Source organism: Crocodylus porosus, unplaced genomic scaffold, assembly GCF_001723895.1.
Source record: "Crocodylus porosus isolate Cpor-Errol unplaced genomic scaffold, CroPor_comp1, whole genome shotgun sequence".
NCBI lineage: Eukaryota > Metazoa > Chordata > Crocodylia > Crocodylidae > Crocodylus > Crocodylus porosus.
In genome coordinates, this window is record NW_017728947.1 from 49,284,655 (window position 1) to 49,307,183 (window position 22,529).

General features: G+C 43.2%; 1 protein-coding gene across 1 annotated transcript in view; it reads right to left on the reverse strand.

Annotated features, from left to right (window-relative positions):
• Positions 1-4,270: 4,270 nt before the first annotated feature.
• MED6 (mediator complex subunit 6) overlaps positions 4,271-22,529 on the reverse strand; it is a 26,419-nt gene continuing 8,160 nt past the window's right edge. Inside the window, exons 4-8 of the mRNA XM_019551353.1 lie at positions 15,530-15,612; positions 12,669-12,777; positions 10,075-10,190; positions 6,954-6,981; positions 4,271-5,032 (exon numbers count right to left, since the gene is read on the reverse strand). Of these exons, the coding sequence (XP_019406898.1) occupies positions 4,902-5,032; positions 6,954-6,981; positions 10,075-10,190; positions 12,669-12,777; positions 15,530-15,612 (467 nt within the window). The 3' untranslated portion in view covers positions 4,271-4,901. The remainder of the gene's footprint in view (positions 5,033-6,953; positions 6,982-10,074; positions 10,191-12,668; positions 12,778-15,529; positions 15,613-22,529) is intronic.

Below are 22,529 nucleotides of genomic sequence, written 5' to 3' on the forward strand. Positions count from 1 at the left end.
CTTATTTTGTCTTGATATATTACCCTGTGCACAGATGTTTTCTTTAAGTAAACTGTCTGTATGTCTATGTGTGATTTACCATTATTTTGTTTCTCCAAGGTCGTATTTTTTTTCTCTTTCTCTGTCTTAAGTATAAATATGCTTGTAAACTTAGAGTTCGAGAAATCCTTTGAAACAGACAAGTGGGTGATTCCCCTTGCTGTATGGAATTCTCCCTGTGATCACAGTATAGCCCTAAATAAAGAAAAGCTGGCTCTGTCGGTTTTGATTCAACCACAACACGAAGTTTGATTTCTTCCACAGTACCCAGCCTTTATCCAGCACCTCCCCCGGTGCTTTGCTCCTTGGATAAAAGGAACCATGGATACTGCAATATTTAGTGCCTACTGTCTTTTGTCATTAAATTTTATCATGCCATCATCGCCACGTAGATCAAACCTGAAGTCTATTTCATCCTGTGTCCTCGTTCTAACAGTGGTCAGTCGCAGTTGTTTTAAAGGAAAGTGTAAAAACCCTGAAAGGGGTGGATGCAAATTAGTCTGCCCATTAGGATTAATTCCAATCACTGTTTCAGAGACCAGCTGAAGCCCTGGAGCAGGAGGTTTAAGCATTGATTTTGAATTTAACCCCTTTCAGTTTCGATGAAAAACACTCTTGTGTTACAGAACAGGCAGGTTCCTTCTCCACAGCATATATTACTTTGTAAATGTGCATCAAATCCCCTTGCTCATTTGTCTAAGGCAAAACATGATCCCAGTCCTTTTTGAATTTTTTCCTCGGAGACTTTTCCCATGCTACCAATCACCTTTATTACTCCTTTCTGCAACCTCTCTACTTCCGTGTTATACCTTTGAAGCCATTGACCAGCATGGCATACAATATTCCAGGAGGCCAGACACTTTATGTAACGTCTGGCCTCCTCTGGCTTTTATGAACTATTGTACATCATATTCCTTACGTGTTCTAACTTTTCTTTGATGCCCAGGTCCCATTCCTTGTTGATAATCTAGAACTTTTGCTTAGTATATGAGGAGTTAATGTTTTCCCCTCCAAAATGTCTTTCCTTTATCAAGACTGAACTTCATCTGCTGACATGCTGACCATTCATTTTACTTTTTTAGGTCTCTGAAGTCCTTCAGAGTCCCCTCTCTGTCTCACTAACCTGAATAACCGTGTTTCCTCTTCAAAATGTTGCTACATCACACTTTTCATCCCCTTGCCAAATCAGTAATATATTAAGCATGGGCTGTAGTACGAAACCTGGAGATATGCCAGTATTACCCTTTTGCCATAATTAAATTGAGCCATTCCAAAAAATCTGTAGGCAAGACTGATGAGCTTCAGGGGGCAGTCCTGATATAACAATAACTGTGACACGAGACCTTGTTTGAGAGAGAAGTGATGTAAAGTTGGGGGCAGGTAGAGAAATAGAAATCCTCAAGTCTCTAGCTATTATAGGGAGAATATACTCCCCCTTCAAAAAAGCAAGGAATCAAATAGTTCATACCAGATAAACTTTTGTGCCACAGTAATAACAGCAATGATGGAAGTAAAGGCTCACTTGCCTAAACACCAAAACTATTGGAAGACAACCCCTTCCCTTACACACATTTCCATTTAATAATCACTCCCATGGAAAAAAAGATCTGTCCTACAATACACAAAGAATTCACAAATTAATTAACTCATGCAAATTTTATGGCGACAAAATTCATTCAAGCTGGGAGCAAGGGAACATGTCTTTTATCTCGTTAATTTTGCTTCATTCATTAAGGGGCTGCTCATCCCATCCAGTAAGCCCATGGTAGCTCAAAGCACCAAACCAGCCTTCATCCTAATTTACTTAAATTGCTGTAGGTACCACGAAGTCATTCATGGGGCAACACCCCAATACTATAATGTGTTATCTCCAAACAGATAACTGGATGCCTTCTCCTGGACCAATATCCGTTACAGTACTGTTTTCAAATCAAATATTAACCACTTCTTCATTTGGCAGTGAATACAAAAGGCTTGATAGGGGGTGTCATTTGTTTGTATTGATGCAATACAAAAATTTACATTGTACAGCAGGATACAATAGCTGCCAAGAGCAATTCTACTCCATACATCAGAACTAAAACAGGTAAATAAAACAAAAATGTGAAAAATGTATTTATACTGTATACACAGGCAGGAAAATTGCTCCACTACCAAATAAATCCCAAACCAGCATTAAAAAGGACTTTCTTCTGACTTTATACTGACTGTGTCTGTCAGTAGGCTGCAGGCATAATAATAATAATGTCTTCAAATTAACTAATGCTCTTCAAGGTAGGGAAGGAAGAGGCAGAAAATGAGCAAAACTTGAAAACAAATTAAATTCAGGGACTCCAGGAAGAGACTACATGAGAAAGGAGCGGGGGCAGGGACTGGCCTTGTTGATCAAGACAGTCCAGATGAGGGAGGTGAGGAAAATGGCACTGGTGAGAAAAATGGCACTGTAAGCAGGGAAAGGATGAGAACACACAGAAACAGCTAAGCTGAGTGGGAACAGGAAGGTTTGTGACTAGCCCTGGAGCAGCCCCTGCAAAGCCTCACTCTCCCTGTCATTGGTTTCACAAGTACTTGCCAACAAAACATAGTTCAACCATGCTCCAAAAGCTTGCCCACATAAAAGGGGCACTAGTGCTATCAAGTACTCTACTACTGCATCCTGCAGAGTTCCTTCCAACATGAATGCCGTGTGCCCCTGGACGCTGGGGAGGGGCACGGCAAGCTCCCACAGGTGGCAGCAGTGCTGTCGGTGGCAATAAGCTCCCACAGGCAGCCACAGCGCCATTGGTGGTGGGGGTCGGGGGGAGAGGAGGGAAGTGCTGGCAAGCAATGACCAGCAGTCAGTGACCACCTGCAGATGCAGCCGGCAGTGGCCGCAGCAGCCGGCGGTGATCGCGGACCACCTATAGACGTCACCAGCAGTGTTGGTGGCGAGGGAGGAAGGACAGTGGCAAGCGGCGATCGCCTGCAGGTGCCACTGGCAGTGTCAGCAGTGCCTTTTCCCAGGGGGTGTACCATCACGCTTAGCAGGTGCGCATGCACCCCCTACACGTTGCCAAAGCCTTCCAGTAACTGTAGATTTATGATGATGCCACGCTGCAGCACGTCTGTTTTTTCAGTCTGCTTTTTGATAATCTAGAAAGTTCCAAAAAGCAAGACATGGCAAGCACATTAAAGGCTGCAAAAGCAAACAAGGAAAAAACTGAAAATGCCAGAGCTCAGCTTCACCAGTGCAATCCAAATTCTGTTCCCTTGTGCATATGCACAAAGATGTGGCTGTAATTACAGGGAAACTGCTTCTTCCAGTGCAGAGCATGGACCTGCTGTAGGGATGAATAGGGACAGTACAGTCACAGGAAACTGTAGGGCCCGTCTCATTTGTCACAGAAGTTGGAAAATAGAATGAGGCAGCGCAATACAAGAGAAAGCATGGTGTTCTGGTTAAGACAAATGAATGCTCTCCTGAAGAACTGGACTGGATCCCTGTCTCTACCAGAATGGCTATGCTGTGCTGGACAACTCACTGAAACCAAACTTCCATGGACAGCCACTGATCACTTGCTCCTTGTTCTGTGGTGCCTGACTTGAGGCCCTATGATCCGATCTGCAGAAGTGTTGAGCACTCAGAGCTAAAGGCAAGGGGGTATTGTGCTGCAAACAGACAAAATGCTACAGAATACTGTGCATTCGGGGGGCGGGTACAGAGACAAGTCCTAGACGTCTCAGGTTAGATATTCAGAATTAATTAATTACTTTAACCTTAATCTCTGTGCCTTGCATTCACCTTCTCAAAATGGGTCCTACACCCTGTCATCTCATAGGGGTGGTATGTAAATATACCTAGATACTATAATATACTTAGATACTACAGTAAAAAGTGTGACAGGAAAACTCATGAGAAAAATAAGAAATTCTGTTGGGTTGGGATAGTTTACAGCAAATAATACATGGGACTGCACATGGAGCTATCAGGAAAGAAGCAAAACATTCAACTGGTGCTCATGAATTGAGAGCTGTTCATTGTACGTACTGCAAGAGATGAGACACTGACAGAAAAAAACGTTAAGTGATGATATAATTAAAGACTATCATCATGGGGACATTCGAGGGGCCAAATTAAAGTTCAGTAGGCATTCTTAATGGTGGCATTTCCTAACCACAGAGTGTTTGGCTATGCAATCTTACCAGTGTTCTTCCAGGGGGCAGGGAGATCAGGGGCGCTTGTATTACTTTACAGGATTTGCTATAGGTAGTGACTGAAACATCGTTCTCTCATGCCACCCGTTATAGCCCATCCCTTCTGAACCACTCTGCATGAGTCTTGTTCTCTTACTGTTATTGACACTTTAACTGACAATTTTAAAGCAACTCTGCATAGCTTAGAATGAATCAACCAAGTTTTTGTTACGCACTGGTAATCCTGCTGAAATTCTCTGAATTGAAGGGGCACGAAAATCATTGGTACTTCCTGGTACAATAGTCAAAGGCGGGCTTGCCAAAAACTCAGTTTTTTTTAAAATAAGAGTTCCTCTTTTCTTACATAGAAAAAGGAGCTAGAAGGGAACGCACAAAGAAGTCAGATCATAAAGAAGTTGCAAAACACACCTACTATGAAATTCAGTCACAGAAGGTAAAATCCAAAATGGAAAGAAGGTGGAAACGGATTGTCTCCTGGGATATCTCAAGCCCTGCTATCAACAGCTTTAATGATAGGTTTCTACAGAGATAAACTTTTATAAGTGGCTTTAAACCCTGAAAGTTCATGGTCTTTGCCAAAATGTTCCAACACAAACAAAGGGCAGCAAGAGCCTCTTGCAAATTCTTCCCCATGTATTGAATCCCCTAGGAAGGAACTGGCTCTCCCTTCACTGGAGTCTCATCCGTTTCTCCGGGGGCCCTTTGGTGCCAGCACTCTGCTGGGTATTCTTTGCAGTCTCTTTCTCCTCTGTCTTTATGGCTTCAGGGGCTGGTTCTGGCTCCTTCTTGATCTGATCCACTGAAGAAATAAAAAAAGAAACCACAAATACATTATTTTCAGTCCTTTCAAAATATTTTCAGGCTGTGTAAAGGGGGGGAAATTGATAGAACAGAAGCCAAGCAGTACTTGTGCAGTTAATATGCTGGATGCAAGACTGCCTTGGTACAGAGACTGTGGGGGCAGGAGACATGTGATTTGTACCTCTCCTATTCCAAAGTTACTAGAGACTAGCTCAGGGGTTGGCAATTATTTTGGCTGATGGGCCGAGTATGGTGAGCTGTCAAGGGCTGCACACACAAAATCTTTCAGAAGATATCATTTAAACACATTATAGATAAAAAAAAAAGCATCATCTACTAAAAAGCAAACACCTACCATATTTAAATTTTATTTAAAAAATAGTTTTTGTCCTGATTCATGTTATTTTGAGTAGTGTATATAGAGATGTAGAATAATAGCTCAGAGGGCATACCACCAGCCCGTCTCACCCACCACATGTAGGGGACAGGGGGAGGGTGCCTCAGCCTTCAACCTCCAGGCTGTTGATATCTGACATTCAAGAAAGAACCTCAGGGTGAAGCTCACTTACTGGCCAGATGTACCCTGAATCTCTGACAGCTCTAGGACTGGTAGACATAGAATTGTTTGCATTATTCTTATCTGCTATTACTGTGTATCAATAAAATTTGTCTATTATCGAATGGAGAGGTTGTGGTCAGTCTGAGAGTTTTGGTTTGCCCAGAACAAAGCATCTGGGTCATAAATCTAATGCTAGCACTGGAAGCCAACCAAGGGTGGGGAGAGGGAATGGGGACAGGGGATGCTTGCAGAGCTCACCCAAGCAGCACAGTGCAGTGCAGGTGCTTACTGTCCGCCCCTAACCCCCATCTGGCCCACAGCTGCCCCTGTTATCTTCTCAAGGGGCTGAGCCCCGCCTGGGACAGCCTGCACCATGCTCCTGCCAACAGCCACCCCACACGTGCCAGATAGCTGCTGCAGCAACCCACCAGGAAACTGTGTGTGCTGGCTGGAGCCAGAGTAGTGCTATCTGGGTGCTTGGCAGCACATAACACAGGGAATGCATGCCAGGCAGCCAGAAGGGGGTAAAGCTGCAACCAGTGGGCTCCTGCCCTAGCATGTGGGGCTCCAGCTACCAGCGGGCTTTCACCCACTCTGCCTGCCTAACTTAATAAGCAGCCATGACTGGCTGGGCATGTAATGCCCAGCACGCATCACCATGGCTGCCTTCACGTCTTTGCCCTACCTACTTCCTAGAGCAGCAGGGGCAGGAGGAGCTGCTAGAAACAGAGGGGGCCAACCAGTACCCAGGCAGCTGCAGCCACACAGAGAGCAGCACTGCTGGCAAGCTGTGCCTGCTGGCGAGGACTGGGTGGGAGTGCATCAATGGCTGCCCCAGGCACAAGCGGGACAGGGCTCAGCCCCATGTGAAGCACCATAGTGACAGCCACCCACCTGAGGGCCAGATACAATCAGTTGGTGGGCCAAATCCAGCCTGTGGGCCACATTTTGCCCACCCCTGGACTAGATCTACTCCCCAATCCTGTGTCCAAATCTACAAAGGCAGTCCTTGAGGTTTTCCTAGCTTGCTAGGACAAAGTTGTCACGATACAGAACAGCTCTGGCCACTCCCATTGCCTCCAAAGAATACCCTAAATCAAAGGTGTCTCAGCACTACAGCTCTTAAGAGAGAGGAGTCTTCTGCAAGCTCATGACTATGGCAGGATGTATTATGGCCCTTTAGTAGCACCTGCAAACAGGTAAATTTTCATCTTTTTCCTTGAAAGTCAGGCAATAGCAAAATTCTTGACAATTTTGGTGGCAGCAGGAATGACCCATTAATTAGTGAAGACTTAGAAAGGAACCTGAATCTAGTTTGCTCTCATGTTTTAAAAACTAGGCATAATGCAAAATTTCTTACTTGGGACAGGCTTTTCTCCAGGTTTTTGCTGTAAGAAGAGAAAGAAAAGAATCATAAACCAGACTTTTATCATCATTATTCTTTGCTATGGCGGACTAAAATTTTAGCTTCTGTTGAATATTATCACTATGAAGATACAAGCCAGGGAATGCCAATGAGGAATGGCGGATATCAAACTAATTACCCGGAAAAAAAAGTGACAGAGCATTTCTTCAAAAAGTACTAACTGAGTTAAAAAAGATGCATACAATTAATAGCATGTACACACAAAGAATTGTAATTAGTATTTTCCTTGCCTGTAAAATAGGCCTCATACAGCCTATAAATCCCAGGATAGACATATTTTGCAACAAACAGAAGAGTAAACTGGAAAGGAGTTAGGTCCATTTAACTTGTTCTTCCCTTTTAGCCCAAGTGGTAAGCCTGCAACTGGGACCCAGCAGAACTGCTTGTGTTAGGAGGAGTCAGGCATATGCCTGGGAAAAATCTTACTTGTCTGATGTGTGCTAGATGGAAATGCCATGTTTTTTGCAATTTTTCTCCGGCAACATTTCTAATAATGTTTGCATTTGAAGCAGATTAGAATCTGATTGGTTATTGTGCTTCTCTTAGTGTTCCAAAATGTTTTACGATCATTAGTTAAAAATTAGGAGTAGGCGTAACTGTGTGCGAAGACAAAATAGCAGCAAAGTATGTGAAAACAACAGATCTGTGGACTTTTAAAATATGTATTTTATAGATAAGAAATGTACTATGTACATTTCCTCTCTCATCTGTGCTCCACTGCTGGTTATAACTTTAGAATCATTTGGGAACACTGTTTGGTAATTGCTACTACAATGTCAGCAGGGGAAGTACAGAGGCACAGAAGACTGATTCTCAGTGAAAGGCCTGCCTAAGTCAGCAGATCAATAGGCAAAACAGAACTCTGCCTCATGACTGGCTGGAGCTTGCAGTTTACCTTTTCCACCCCTTAGCTGAGTCTACATTGCAATCTGACTGCAAGTGCAACACACTCAGACACACCTGAACTAATTATAGTTCTGGCACCAACAGTAGCAAAGCTCTGGTGGCACAGCTCAGTGTGGAATAGTCACACAAGAAGATATGTGAGGTCCTGGACAGATGTGTACAGCCCATGCTAAACTGCATGCTGCTGCAGCATTACTGCTAACAGTACCCAGGTTGCACCTAAATGTCTCTATATGACATTTCATTCCATAAGATCCCAGACTTATTTATAGGAATGACTTACCCAACAAATTAAATGCAGCTTCTTCTAACATACTATGTGCCAATGCTCAGAGTAAGAAAGGAAAGAAAGTTTTCTCATAACTTTCTCAAAGAAAGATTCACAGATGCTAGAGTTGAAAGGGACCTCAAAAGATCATTGAGACTGACCCCCTGCGTAGGCAGGAAAGAGTGCTGGGGTCAGATGACCCCAGCCAGATGCCTGTCCAGCCTTCTCTTAAAGACCCCAAAGGCAGGAGAGAACACTACCTCCCCTGGAAGCCCAATCCAAGATTTGGCCACCCTTACCATGAAGAAGCTTTTTCTGATACCTAGCTTAACTCTGCTTTCTGTCAGTTTGTGATCATTGCTCCACTCCTTGTTACCCCAAGAGGTGCCCTGGTGAACAAAGCATCTCTGGTTCCATGCTGTGCCTCCCTAATGAATTTGTAGGCGGCCACAAGATCACCTCTCAGCCTTTTCTTGCAGAGGCTGAAGAGGTCCAGGTCCCTTAGTCTCTTCTCATAGCCTCTAAACCCTTAACCATATGAGTGGCCCTCCAGTGGACCCTCTTGAGATTAAATAAGTTTACGATTTCTCATAACTATATAGAGAAATCTACTGACACTGGATTTCTTTCAGAATATAAGATCAATAAGCTCTGGTTTGCAAGAAGTGCCCAGGACCCACTTTAGATTTAAAATTATATTTTAAAGTTCACATTTGTGTGTTCTGTGTCCAGCTGTACACATACCACCTGCACCGCAGAAGTTCTACTTGCAAAGGGCAAATATACTTTTAAACCTAGAAAATAAAACTCCATTCATTTTTGCAGCATCAGTCATCATGGAAGAAGTTGGGTGAGTACACTTTTAAATAGTGTCAGAGCATGAGCTAGTCATTTAAAGAGGTTGGGGTTCAACTGCTACAATTAACCCATCACCCCAAGAAGGAAAGGAGGCAGGTCACATGATTGGAGCACACTGATATATAGAAGGAACAGCCCAAGTCAATTGTGTTTAAGGCAACACTCAAAGAAGCAAAGGACTGTGCGAGCTGCTGAACACAAAAATATCCCTTAACCTCCAGGCAAGAGGTTTGGGGTAAAAGACTATCATATGAGACCAAAGTCTACTGGGGAAAAGTTCCTTTGTGCTAGCCAGAGGTAAGTGTCTGTCTAGAGCAGTAGTTTTCAACTTTTTTTCATTTGTGAACCCCTAGAAAATTATGGACAGAACCACAGACTCCTTTGGAAATTTTGAATGGAGGCGCAGACCCACTTGAACTCTAAGTGTGGTGTATTTACATAAGTTTGATTGATCAAAGTCACCCCCTCCCCCAGACACGGTCCACCGACTCCACCGGGGATTCGGAGACCAAAAGTTGAAAACCACTGGTGTAGAGCTATCTGCAGCAAGTGACAGAGCCAGAACTCTTGGGTGTAATTTACTGCTGAACCTATGAATGGTATGCAAACTAATGAGCTTGTAGAAGGCTGGGAATTTCTAACTGGAACTGTTTCATATTATCAGTCCACAAAGTAAGAAACCAAAGTGAAGGCATTGCTTTTACCAGTTTTCTTTGGCTAAAGAAGTGGTAAAACAGAGGCAGCAGCAGGTTTGGATAGCAGATAGGGTACACCCTCAGCCTTCCAGGGTAGTCACTTTTCCAAGAAATTTGGCAATGCTACAATATATTTTTGGGTCTCTCCTGCACTAGGTGGAGAGAATCTACCTTAATAGTACCCATTTTTAGAACAGGAATTTTGAAAAATAAATGCTACAGTTTTACAAAGCTGTGAACTCCCACCAGCTATCCACCTCAGCTGCTTGGATGTGTACAAACATTTCAGCTGAAGCAACACTGAGGGCGCAAGTTACTATTACAGTACCTGAACAAATCTGGGTGGAAACTTTTGTCTCAGGTCAAGAAGCAAAGCATCCACCCGCTGCCTCTGGAAAATAGAACTTGGTTCTTCTTTCTTCTTGGCCTTTGGCTTGGCTTTATCTGCAAGTCATACACAATAGTTGAAATGCAATATCACATCAAAGGGTATAAAGTCTGTTTTCCATGTTCATGTAGCTGGACAACCTTCAGTACAGGTGACGCAAAAGCACAGGCAGCCTCCAGGTGTGGCATGCGGGAGATAAGGAAGGAGCAGGGGGCTCAGTGGTAAATAGGACAGGAAACAAAGTAGCAGATTACGCAGGGAGCACAGGGAAGAAAGCAGAAAATAGAGTAACAGGACATGCTGGAGGATGAGAGTGCAATTCAGAAGGATCCTGACAGACTGAAAAACAGGGCTGGAGCTGTCAGGATGACATCCAGTGCTGACAAATGCAAGGTGCTATACTTGGAAATATAATCAGAAATACAAAATGGGTGACACCTGTGTGGGTGGCAGCACCATGGAGAAGAATCTCCTGTAATGCGGCCCGTGAGTCTTGGTAGATCACAGACTCAGTATGAGTCTGCAGTGTGTTGCAGCTGCCCAAAAGGCAAATGTGGTTTTGGGATATATCAACAGAAATATTAGGTGCAAGACACAGGAGGTGACAGTACCTCTCTACTCTGCACTGGCCTTATCTAGAGTATTGTTTGCAGTTTGGGGTTGCACATTTTAAAAAGGACATGGAGAAGTTAGAGAGGGTTCAGGGGGAAACAAAAATGATAAAGAGCTTGGAAGGCAAGTATTACAAAGAGAAGATGAACAAAATAGGCATTTTCAGCTTCTGGAAAAGGTGCATAAGAAGAGACATGATAGCAGTTTCAAATACTTCAAGTGCCGCTATAAAGAGGGTAAACATCTTTTCTTTCTTCTGCACAGAGCAAGACACAGACCAATGGCCTGAAGTTGCAGCAACGTAGGTTTTGATTGGATATCAGGAAAAAACTTTTCCTGTTAGAACAGTGAGACAGTGGAGTAGACTGCCTAGGGAAGTGGTGTTCTCCATCACTAGAGGGGTTCAAGAAGAGGTTGGACAGCCACTAGTTGGGGATAATCTAGCTGTAGCCATGCCTATATTCTACTATGAATATTTCCCATGTTTCTAGGTTTTTCTGGTTGCCACATGGAGCTGGAAGGGAATTTCACCTCTCCACCCCACTGCTACATTTTAGGGGTTTTTTAAGCCTTCCTCAGACACACCGGGTGCTGGCTCCAGCCAAGGCTGGGGATTGTTACTGGGGTGTGCCATTATTCCTGCTGAAACTTAAAACCGGAGGCTGCTGGCTAGAATCTACCCAGGGCTGGGCACAATGCAGCCCGCAGGCTGCATGGGGCCTGCCAGTCCAATCTATCCAGACTGTAGGGCCCCTAACAAATTTAAATTAATATTGATCTGCCCCTGGCTGCCTGTAATGTGGCCCTCGATGGCTTGCCAAAACTCAGTAAGTGGCCCTCTGCCCAAAATATCTGCCCGCCCCTGGTCTTGTCCCTCCGCTCAGGAGTCAGACTGACTATCACATTTGGGATCAGGAAGGAATTTTACCCTTTGGTTAGACTGGGGTTCTTGCCTTCCTCTGTAGGAGGCGGCATATCCCTTTACCTAAGATCTCTTGAGCATATCTTAACAACTTTTACAGCAGCACGATGTTGGCCACTCCACGGTGGCCCTTTTGCTTTACTTGCGGCAGGTTATGGTGTTATGTCTTGTGTTGTGCCAGGATTGACTGCAGTTTTGCTAAGAGGTTAGACAGTGGACTTGTATAAGGATGGTTTGGACAGGGATGATCCTGCCTCAGGCATGGGGTTGGACTACATGACCTCTGGAGTTCCCTTCCAGCCCTACTTCTCTATGATTTTATGATGAGGCAGTGGAAGGGGATCAAAGTGGCACACAGGAAGGGGACATTGCTGATCGGTGGCACAAATGATGTGCTGCAACAAAACTAGATGTATCCATGACTCATTTTCCCTGTGAAGCTTATTTCACAAATGGGAAAATGAACCACAAAATTAACCTATCATAAAAAAAAGACGAGACAGTCTACTGCTGGAAGGGACAATCCACTATAGTCTTTTATTTGTGGTAAGTTAATTTTGTCATTCATTTTCCCTTTTGGTAGACTAGTATGGCATTTGTCCAAATTAAAGTCCAATCACACAAAATCAATCACATCCTTGAGCCCTCCCCTAGGCTCAAGTTATTTTCCCTGTTACAGAACTAGACATTCCCTTGACCACAGGTTTCACCCCTGCTGATGAATGGCAGAGAACTGGAACTTCCTGCAACTTCCAAGAAGTCCCAGCCTGGGGCATCTGAACAAGAACAGTGCCAACACCAGACCTCCAACCTGTGTTGTTACTGTTTTGCCTCGTACCTTTTCTTTATGAGTTATACCCCTCCCCATGTTCCTTTCTCTTCTCCATGCCTATACTAATGGGAATATACCAGGAATTATAGAAGCATTTTTTGAGGTACTTTACTTCAAAGTTCAAAAAAAGGGAGAGCTGCTTCATGACTGAAAGGCTGGGCTTCATACCTCGTTCTTCCTGATCTTTGAAATGCCACCAGTAGCCTTTGGAAGGGTGATATCGGCAGTAAGACATGGCTTCTTCAAAAGCAGACTGAATTCCATGCACTGCAGTGAGCTTTCAGAAGGAGTCAGCATAAGGAAATGTTCAGGGTTTAAACAAAATAGTATATAAATATAAGCAAATAGGAAACTCTATTCCAAGATTCTATCACATATATAGTGCCTGGCGTTGAAAGCAGCATGTTAAATATATGTTGGTAAATAAACAAAGAACTGTACTGTGGAATAATATTGTTCTGCTATTAAAATAGCTTTTCTATTTATCAAGCAAAAATTTTCAAGTTTCTTATGGAATAACATTATCAAAGGTATGAAAGAAACATGGAACAGTTAGTTTGGCATCAAAACATCAGGTTTTGTTTATAATGCAAACTTTTCCAAACACACATTCAAATATTTTGGGTTTTTTTTATACTGACCAAGGGTGTGGATAGACAAATAATCACATGCACGGGTTCGTCACAGGTAGATCCTGCCTGACAAACCTTATAGCCTTTTATGACCACGTCACATACTGCCTTGACACATGAGCGGAGGCCATTGTCATCTACCTGGATTTTAGGAAGGCCTTCGACACAGTTTTGCATCCTATTCTCATAGGGAAGCTAATAGGCTGTGAAGTAGACGCCTACACGGTCAGGTGGGTGGCTAACTGGCTTAGCGACTGCACCCAGAGTGTGGTGGTTGATGGGTCATTCTCAGCCTGGAAGGAGGTGGGCAGTGAGGTCCCGCAGGGTTCGGTCCTTCGATTATTTAATATATCTTCATCAGCGATTTGGATGAGGGTGTGATGAGCACCTTCTCCAAGTTCGCGGATGATACCAAATTATGGGGCAAAGTTAATTCACCAGAGGGCAGGGAGCAGTTACAGGCTGACCTGGACAGGTTACATCAATGGGCGAAATGTAATAGGTGCAATTCAACAAAGCTAAATGTAAGGTACTCCACCTAGGAAGGAGGAATCCCCAGCACACCTACAGCGGCTGAGGCTGAGAGAGATCTTGGAGTCATACTTGACTCCAAGATGAACATAAGCCAGCAGTATAATGATGCCATCAACAAAGCCAATCGCACCTTGTTGTGTATTAGCAGATGCATGACCAACAGACCGAGGGAGGTGATGCTCCCCCTCTATGCGGCACTGGTCAGGCTGCAGCTGGAGTACTGCATCCAGTTCTGGGCGCCGCACTTCAAGAGGGATGTGGACAACATGGAGAGGGTTCAGAGGAGGGCCACTCGCGTGATTTGTGGTCTCCGTGAACGACCCTATGAGGAGAGGTTGAGAGATCTGGATCTCTTCAGGCTATACGAAAGATGGCTGAGGGGTGACCTTGTAGTAGCCTATAAATTTATCAGGGGAGGACAGCAGGGAAATGGGGATGCGCTGTTTACCAGAGCGCCCCAGGGAGTTATTAGGAATAATGGGCACAAACTAGTAGAGAGAAGATTTAGGTTAGACATTGGGAAGAAATGTTTTACAATAAGGGTGGCCAGAGTCCGGAATGCGCTTCCAAGAGGGGTGGTCCTATCACCTAACTTGGAAGTCTTAAAGAGGAGGCTTGACAATCCCCTGGCTGTGATCATCTGACCTGGTTTTCTTTCCTGCCAGGGACGGGGTTGGACACGATGATCCACTGGGTCCCTTCTGACTCTATAATTTATGAATCTATGCTTTAAAGAGAAAGGGGACTTACAACTTGTGAGCCTGTGTCCTCTGATTCACTGTACTTGTTTCATCTGTCTACTCCTATGCTGCAGTAACCTAACCCTGTTTGATATAGAGGTAAGCTGCACAGATTTAACTTCCACCACCCATTCAATGGGAGCAGACAGATGAAACGCTACTGCCAGATTCAGTTGAATCATGGCAAGCCCCCTTTTAAAATGGTGTAATTGTTATGTACATCTATCCCCTGGAGAATAGCTGGTGAGAATCTGTCTATCTGGTAGGACTGTTGTAACACTATACTATAGCATGAGAGGCAGGAGGCAAAAACAACCAGTCTAGCTGCAATGTTCTAGTCAAGCAGAGTGCCAGAATAAATCAAACAGCACTAAGTGGAATGCAAATTCTATTTTAACATCTTTCAGTTCAATTTTGTTTTTATTAGCAAATCCTCAAAAAAATCATATTTTAACATATTTTTTAGTTTTAACCTGAGACACTCCCTCTGACTGTCCTGCTTTAACTTTTATTTCTTTCTTTCTGTCCCTAACAAGTTGTCTCATCATAGCTATCATAAGCTATCAGAGCTTACTACACTCTTCTAGAAACATCCCATCTTCATCTAAACACAGGGTATTCAGCACGCAATACTGTTAATCAGGTTTCTTAAAAACAGAACTGGTCATTCTTTAGATAGGGATCTACCCAAGTCACAGTGAGATAACAAGGTTTTTTGTGGTCCACTTGTGGTGCACACAGCCAAGTTCACAGGCATTCCATGGTGGCCCCGCCCCACACTGACTGGTGGAGGGGCCTGGTGGCCCCACCCCTCGCTGCTGATTGGCAGAGAGCACCTTCACTCAGTCTATGTCATTACTAATGTTTTGGTTTTTGGCTGATTTTGTGAGAAGTTGCAGCCAATGCCCGATTACCCAGGGATCATGGATAATGCTGTTTTTTTCAGTTTCTGCAAAATCTCCGAAACCGTGATTTACGTAGGTCCCTATTTATACAGCATAGGCCCTTCTCCCAAAATGGAAAAAAAAAACAAACCAGACCTTAAATCAGACCAGGGAAAGGCTTAAAGACAAACAGATGTGAACAACTTTATACCAAACACATGCATATAAAAAACACTCACCACTCTGGAGTTTATGACGGACCCCAAGTCAGGTGCCTGATAAATCACGCCCGCAATAATGTAGTAATCAGCTAGTGGGATAACTGTAAACAAGGAACACAGTATCTGTTTGGTCTGTGTGCACAGCTCTGAGTAAGGAAGGGACAAACGTTGAAAAAGACCACTGCTAAAGCTGCCAGAGCTGGGGGAGCCTGAGATTTCAACTGGCCCGACGTGGGGCCAGCGTCTTAAAATGAATAGGCCAACAGTCCTTGTGTGGGCACAGCCCAAGTGTAAAAGGGCCAGGGAACCCATAAGGGAGAGACAATGCCTATGACGGGTAAAAATGATCAGGGCACAAAAGCCTGAAAATTAGTCCTGGGTAAAACATGGAAACTACACCCTCCTAGGACCAGTTAATGTGGTAAAAATATCTGTGGTGGGGTATTCGCTACAAAATGCCACATGTTGCCACCCCAGGGAAAAGTTAGCTCCCACTGCCTTGTGGGTCACCCTTTAATGAAAAAAGACTAGGGGGAGCATACCCTGACAAAAAAAACCCTTGGTGGAGGCCCAGAAGAGAAAGCATGTGGCAGGGTGCTTGGAGCACCTGTCACTTAAAAAAAAAAAAAAAAAAAGACTGCTTAAAAAAAAAAAAATCAGCCTCTGCCAGTTGCTAGGACGGGAATCTCCAGATGATTTTTAGCCTAAAGTGTTAACAAATAAATGAATGAACAATTGGGGCCCGTACTGCATTCTCAAGCATGACAAGTAAAAAAATCAAATAATGTACCATACTACTAAAAAAAAGGCCTAAATGACAAGGGCCAGGGCCCATAGTAAACAACGCCAAACAGCAGCAAAAATAATTCCATAACCTGAACTAATCTAAAGGGGGTTGTTTAGTCTCCCTTTTGTCTTTGTGTTTTGCAGGATGTAAACCACTGCCAAAGCATCAAAAAGTTGTTTGGTACAAAAAATAAACGTAAAAATTGAACTCAATTGTCTTGCTTATTTGGCTGTGCTTGTGTAATGTGGTTATAATATTAGCTATGCTAGACAATAAAATGTAAAGCAGAACTTCATAATAGGCTATGAAATATCTGCAAAGTGGCTACAAAAATGTTGCATCATATGAAACATCACTTTTGGGGCCTCAAAGTTCAGTCGTGCCAAAAATCAAAAAAGGCTGAATTAGCCATTTGCTTTTATTTTCATCCTTTTGTTTGTTTTATTTTGCTTGTGCTAAATATGTATTTTAAACATTTTATAGTAAAACAGTAATGCAGTGTGGCTTCACTAATTTCCAAAATTTGTGAGAAGATCTAGAACAGGGAGTAAAATGGTGGCATCCTGATGAAAACCAGGCATGTAGTTTGCACAGAAAGGGTCTAACCCTTGGCATTTCTACAGGTTCTTGCAGGACATAGGGGCATTGGTAGTGCTATAATAGCACCAAGCATCTGGTTGTACAGGAGAGGTAAAATTACTAGGAACATGTCCAGTCCCCAAAGATTCTAACCAAGGAATGCTTCCCTGATCTAAACAGCCATCTTGACAATGAGATGAACTACTAATTGCTGAGTGGAATGCTACCTGGAATGCTGAGCAAAAGGTTTAATGGCATCTCGGGCCATACATTCCCCAGCCCCAGCATAAAAGGTCTGTTTAAACTTAACTGGCTAAAACTCATCTGCTGGGTTAGGACATGCCAAGGCAAAAAACAAGTCAAAGTGGGCATAGGCAACATTTGGACAACAGTTAAGGGTTCATCACAATATCCAGCCCATTGAAGCCCCTGATCACAAATACCATCATGCTTTTCCCAGAATGACTGGTGGAGGTCTTCCCTGCAACCCCAATAAACATTCCAGGTATTTCCCTCAATTATGCTCCGTTTATAATGTGAAGGTGAAAGACCTTCAAGAAAGGGATTTATGGCTAGAAAATAATATTCAGAGGTTTGCTTTTAGGAACTAGTTTACAGGTAAAGTAGATATTGGATTAGAACAATGGTTCAGGGGAATAGCAAGGTTTAATTGGTTTCTAAAAGCCTGATTGTGACAAAGTTTCCTTCAAGGCCCACTGCGTCTGGTAACAGCAGACACTGTGTCTAAGGCCAACAGACAAGCGGGCATACACAGGCTGGGATATTAAAGACATGTACCATACTGTTCCATAATATGAGATAAGGGACTCTGCCTCATTGGCTAGGTCCCAGTGACCAGCTGCAGAGCCCTTGGAATTTCTGGTTTTGGTGAGCAAACCAAATTAAAATACTGGTAAATGACCAAATTCAAATGTGTTCATGTAATGGGTTTGTGGAAACAAAAGAATATCCTGATACAGAAAGCGGACAATATGGTTTTCCATGGAGAAACCAATCAGCAATGCCTGGAAATAAAAAAGTCATCAGAGGAGGAAAAGAATACAAAAGAAGGGATTTCAGACAAGCAAAAAGGGTCCCTGAGGGGGAAACCCAAGGCCACCATGAACAAAGGGAGAACCACCAACCAATCTCACCCACTCCACTGGTGGGGGTTGGGCCTCTGCCCTTGACCTCCCGGCTACTGACATCTAACGTTCAAAAGAAAACCACAGGGTAAAACTTGCAAAATGGCCAAGACATACCTTCCCTTTGTGACCACCAGGGTGGATCTGATTTAAATCAAATCAATTTAAATTATGATTTAAACCACTAGTCAGGAAGCTTCAATTTAATCAATGCTTTCTACAAAAAGTGCATTCTTGCTATTTGATATAACCTTAATACATATTACTCAAAACTCAGAGATAGATGTAGGTTTAATTTTTAGAAGGTACACCCTATACATTTTAAAGCAGTGATTTATTTTGATATTTTTGCATATTTATTTTGCAGCAACATCAGAAAGCTGAATTATGATATTTAAATTGTTTTTAGTAAAACAACATTCTTATGTATTCTGGATATTTTTCTTCAACAACAAACATGTATAATTATTTTAACAAAACAAGTACATGTATTTTTGAATTTTTAACTATTTTAGTTCTGTGAGATGTGTTTTTAATAAAAGTTAAATAGATTATTTCAGCCAGGTTAACATGAGAAACGTAAAATACTGGGTTATATACATGAACAGCATGTGCCCCCAGTGGCTGTGGGGGCATGGCAGCAGCAGCGGGAGCACGGCTGTGGTAAGTGGGGGACCTCCTGCAGACACCGCTGCCGGCAGGGGGGAGGTGGCAAGCACCGACCACGGGTTGGCAACCACCTGCAGCCACCAGCAGCAGCAGCGGCAGCAGTGACCAGTGGAGATCGCAGACCACCCTCAGACGCCACCAGCAGTGTTGGCAGCAGGGTGGTAAGCAGCGACTGCTGACTGCCCACAGGGGGTACACCGCCATGCTTTTTGCAGGGGGTGCACTGCCACACTCAGGGGGATCCTTGTGCTTAAGTGACTTCCACCAGTTCACTGATGTGACTTTGTTTGAAATCTCATCAGCAAACATATATATTTTTAAACAGTTCACCCTTAGGCCCGAACTTTATTGTAGTTGGTATTATGGAGGGATGATTGTTGGATGCCCATGTCATAGCTAACTCCTCTTCTTCAGTAGATAAGGATTGACCCTGGTACCGGGTATTGAGAATACTGGCAAGAAAATGAACTGGAGATAGTGCTTGATCCATTTGTTTTTTTAATGCCTGTAATTTAACTCTGTCATTGTGTATTTGTCTTTTCAAGGTCTCACTCAGTTCCTTCCAAATTTTAACAGCATCAGCAATAAAATAGCAATTTCCCTGCATGTCATTCAAGGCTACAGAAACAGGCTTCAAGATAGCCAGCATATGTTCTACATTTCACTTTAGCCCAAATTTGAGAACTCTGGCTGTGTCAGTTCCATCTATTTGGTCACAATTTTGTTCACAAATAGTCATCAGATTAGGCAAGTTCTCAATATATTGTTCAAAACAGTCCACTACTGAGTTACATTACGCATCTTCTAAGAGAGTCAGCTTGGTTCCTCCTGCTTTCTTCAGAGCAGCTACTGCAAAGTGGTTGTTAGAGAAGTATTTTGCAATTTCAACATTAGCCTTTATTTCTGGAACACTGAAACCTTTGGCTAAGAAGTGCATCAAGTGAGCAAACATGTTATTAGCTAATACTTGCAAGTATTCTGCTGTGTGTGCATTTCCTGATGTATCAATTGTTTCTGTAAGGTAGACAGTCTCTTCTTCTGTTGTCACACAAGCACATATTACTGGATCATTGTGGACATTGCTCCACCCATCAAGACTCAGGTTAACAATCTTCCCCTCTAGACTTTTTGCACACTGTACAATTTCTCTCTCATATACTTTATCCAGCAATATTGTCTTAAACAGTATATAATTAGAAGTTATAATCCCGATTCCATGATGATATCTTTGAGCTTTAGCATCTCAAGCAGGTCCAAGGAAGTGATACTTCCCCTCTATGCAGCACTGGTCAGGCCACAGCTGGAGTACTGCGTCTAGTTCTGGACGCCGCACTTCAAGAGGGATGTGGACAACATGGAGAGGGTCCAGAGGAGGGCCACTCGCATGATCGGGGGCCTATGAGGAGAGGCTATGGGACTTGAACCTGTTCAGCCTCCACAAGAGAAGGCTGAGGGGGATCTAGTGGCCTGTTACAAACTAGTCAGAGGGGACCAGCGGGCATTGGGGAAGTCCCTGTTCCCCCAAGCACTACCAGAAGTGACCAGGAATAACGGTCACAAGCTGGCAGAGGGTAGGTTTAGGTTATATATCAGGAGGCGCTACTTCACAGTCAGGGCAGCTAGGATCTGGAACGAACTTCCAAAAGAAGTGGTGCTGGCTCCTACCCTGGGGGGTCTTTAAGAGGAGGCTAGATGTACCCCTTACTGGGGTTATTTGACCCCAGTACTCTTTCTTGCCATGGCAGGGGGTCAGACTCGATGATCTGCTCAGGTCCCTTCCGACCCCAAAAACTATGAAACTACATCTTAAATTAAAACTATCTTTATACAGGCAGTCCTCAGACTTACAACACAATTGGTTCCTGAAAACCATGTCTTGAAAACCATGTCTTAATGTTGTGTGTGTGGATTTTGCAATATAGAAGTAAGGCCATTTCTTTTACCTTTAACCTCAATACATAGAAGCGGACACAGCACATACTAGATGGGTGAGAAAAGAAGTGCTGTGTAAAGCGTTACTAATAAGATATGAAACTAGCTGAATCCAGTCAACAGAGGAGCCTCGTCAACAGAAAAACCTCGAAAGCAGTACAAAAATTGTTTTCTTTCAACCAGACTACTTGGCAAGAATATATAAAACATGCAGTCACGAGAGTTAAACTTTGGTGTTCACGCGCACACTGTCACTTGATTGGATAGAATAGTAATTTAGTTAGTAGATGATTGGGTATTCTTACAAGCACGAGCTAATCACGAACTAATGCTGATGTACTAACAAGGTATAAAATAGTATTATAACTGGTAGGCGGGGTCCCTCCTCAGAGGCACCTCATTGCAGCAAATAAAGATTCTGTATCTGACTTTGGATATGTGCTCTGAGTGATCATTGCCCCAGCCTAGAGTGAACTGCACGTGGCTTTAACAGTGTAATTCGTAACACTTAAGTCAAAACGTTGTAACTTGGAACCAATTTACAAGCAGTTGTAAAGTCAAAAAATGACATCAAAAAGTTGAAACGGTGTCAATTTATAACATTGTAAGTGCAAAACTCTGTAACAAAATGTAAGTTGAAGACTTCCTGTATAAGTTTGTTGTTTTTTTTAAAAGCATCTCAACAAAAAATAAAAATTCCGATTAAATAAAAAAAATCCAGTTTACATAAAAAAAAATCCAACCTTTCAAAACAAAATGTTGATTTTTATCCACCCTGGTGACCACCCTAGGACCGGTAGATAGAAAATGGGGGGGGGGGGTGTATTTTGTTTGCCTTGCTTGCATTATTTTTATCTGCTATCATTGTGTATCAATAAAATTTGCCTACAGGCAGTCCTTGACTTGCAACGTTTCAAGTTACAATGTTTATAAATTGACGCCATTTCAACTTTATGATGTCAGTTTCGACTTTACAATGCAACACCACATAAGCGAACAAGTTTGCGGTGTCATCCATCTCCCCGGAGAACACCTCTCCAAACTTCCTTGGACGCTTTCTTTAAGAAAGCAGACAATACTCCAAAAAAACCTGCAGCCAAGAACCCTTCAAAAAGTCCAACCAAGAGCCCTTCAAAAAGTCCAGCAAAGAAGTCCTTTCAAATCAATGATTGCTATTTACAATATAAATACATTAATGTAGCTATATTACTCATCTATAATTTACTGAGTACAAAATTCTGGGCTATCTTTGGTGAAAATAGGGTATTGGGCCTTGGTTCAGGAATCCATTCATAACATTGTTTCCTATGGGAAAATCAGTTCCGAGTTACAAAGTTTCTACTTGAGACAAGGGGGCTTTCAGGAACCAATTGTGTCGTAAGTCTGAGGACTGCCTGTATCATCAAATAAAAAGGTTGTGGTTGGTCTGAGGGTTTGGGTTTGCCCCGAACAAGGTATCTGGGTCATAAATTCAATGCCAACAGTTGCCCCAATGTGTTTAAGGGCAAAAGCTCCTCCTCAGTGCACCCTCCCAGATGTCGCATCCAGCTTTGCTCAGATACTGCTCTGGAGGCAGCCACAGGAAAGGAACCTGCCCTCTGGCCTCCACTGCTATTCCAGCATGGACAAACGTTTACCCAATGTAAGCTAGTGAGAAAGAAAAACAGATTCCCAGCCTTTCCTTCCCAAAAACTAAGCAGCAAAGCACTGTCATTTTCTACAGAACAGCAGCACATGTTATTAGGGCTTCCCATTTTATATTTTTTCATAGACATTAGGGCTGGAAGGGACCTCGGGAGATCATCGAGTCCAGCCCCCTTGCCCAAAGGGCAGGAAGTCAGCTGGGGTCATAGGATCCCAGCAAGATAAGCATCCAAATTTACTCTTGAAGGTGTTCAATGTAGGT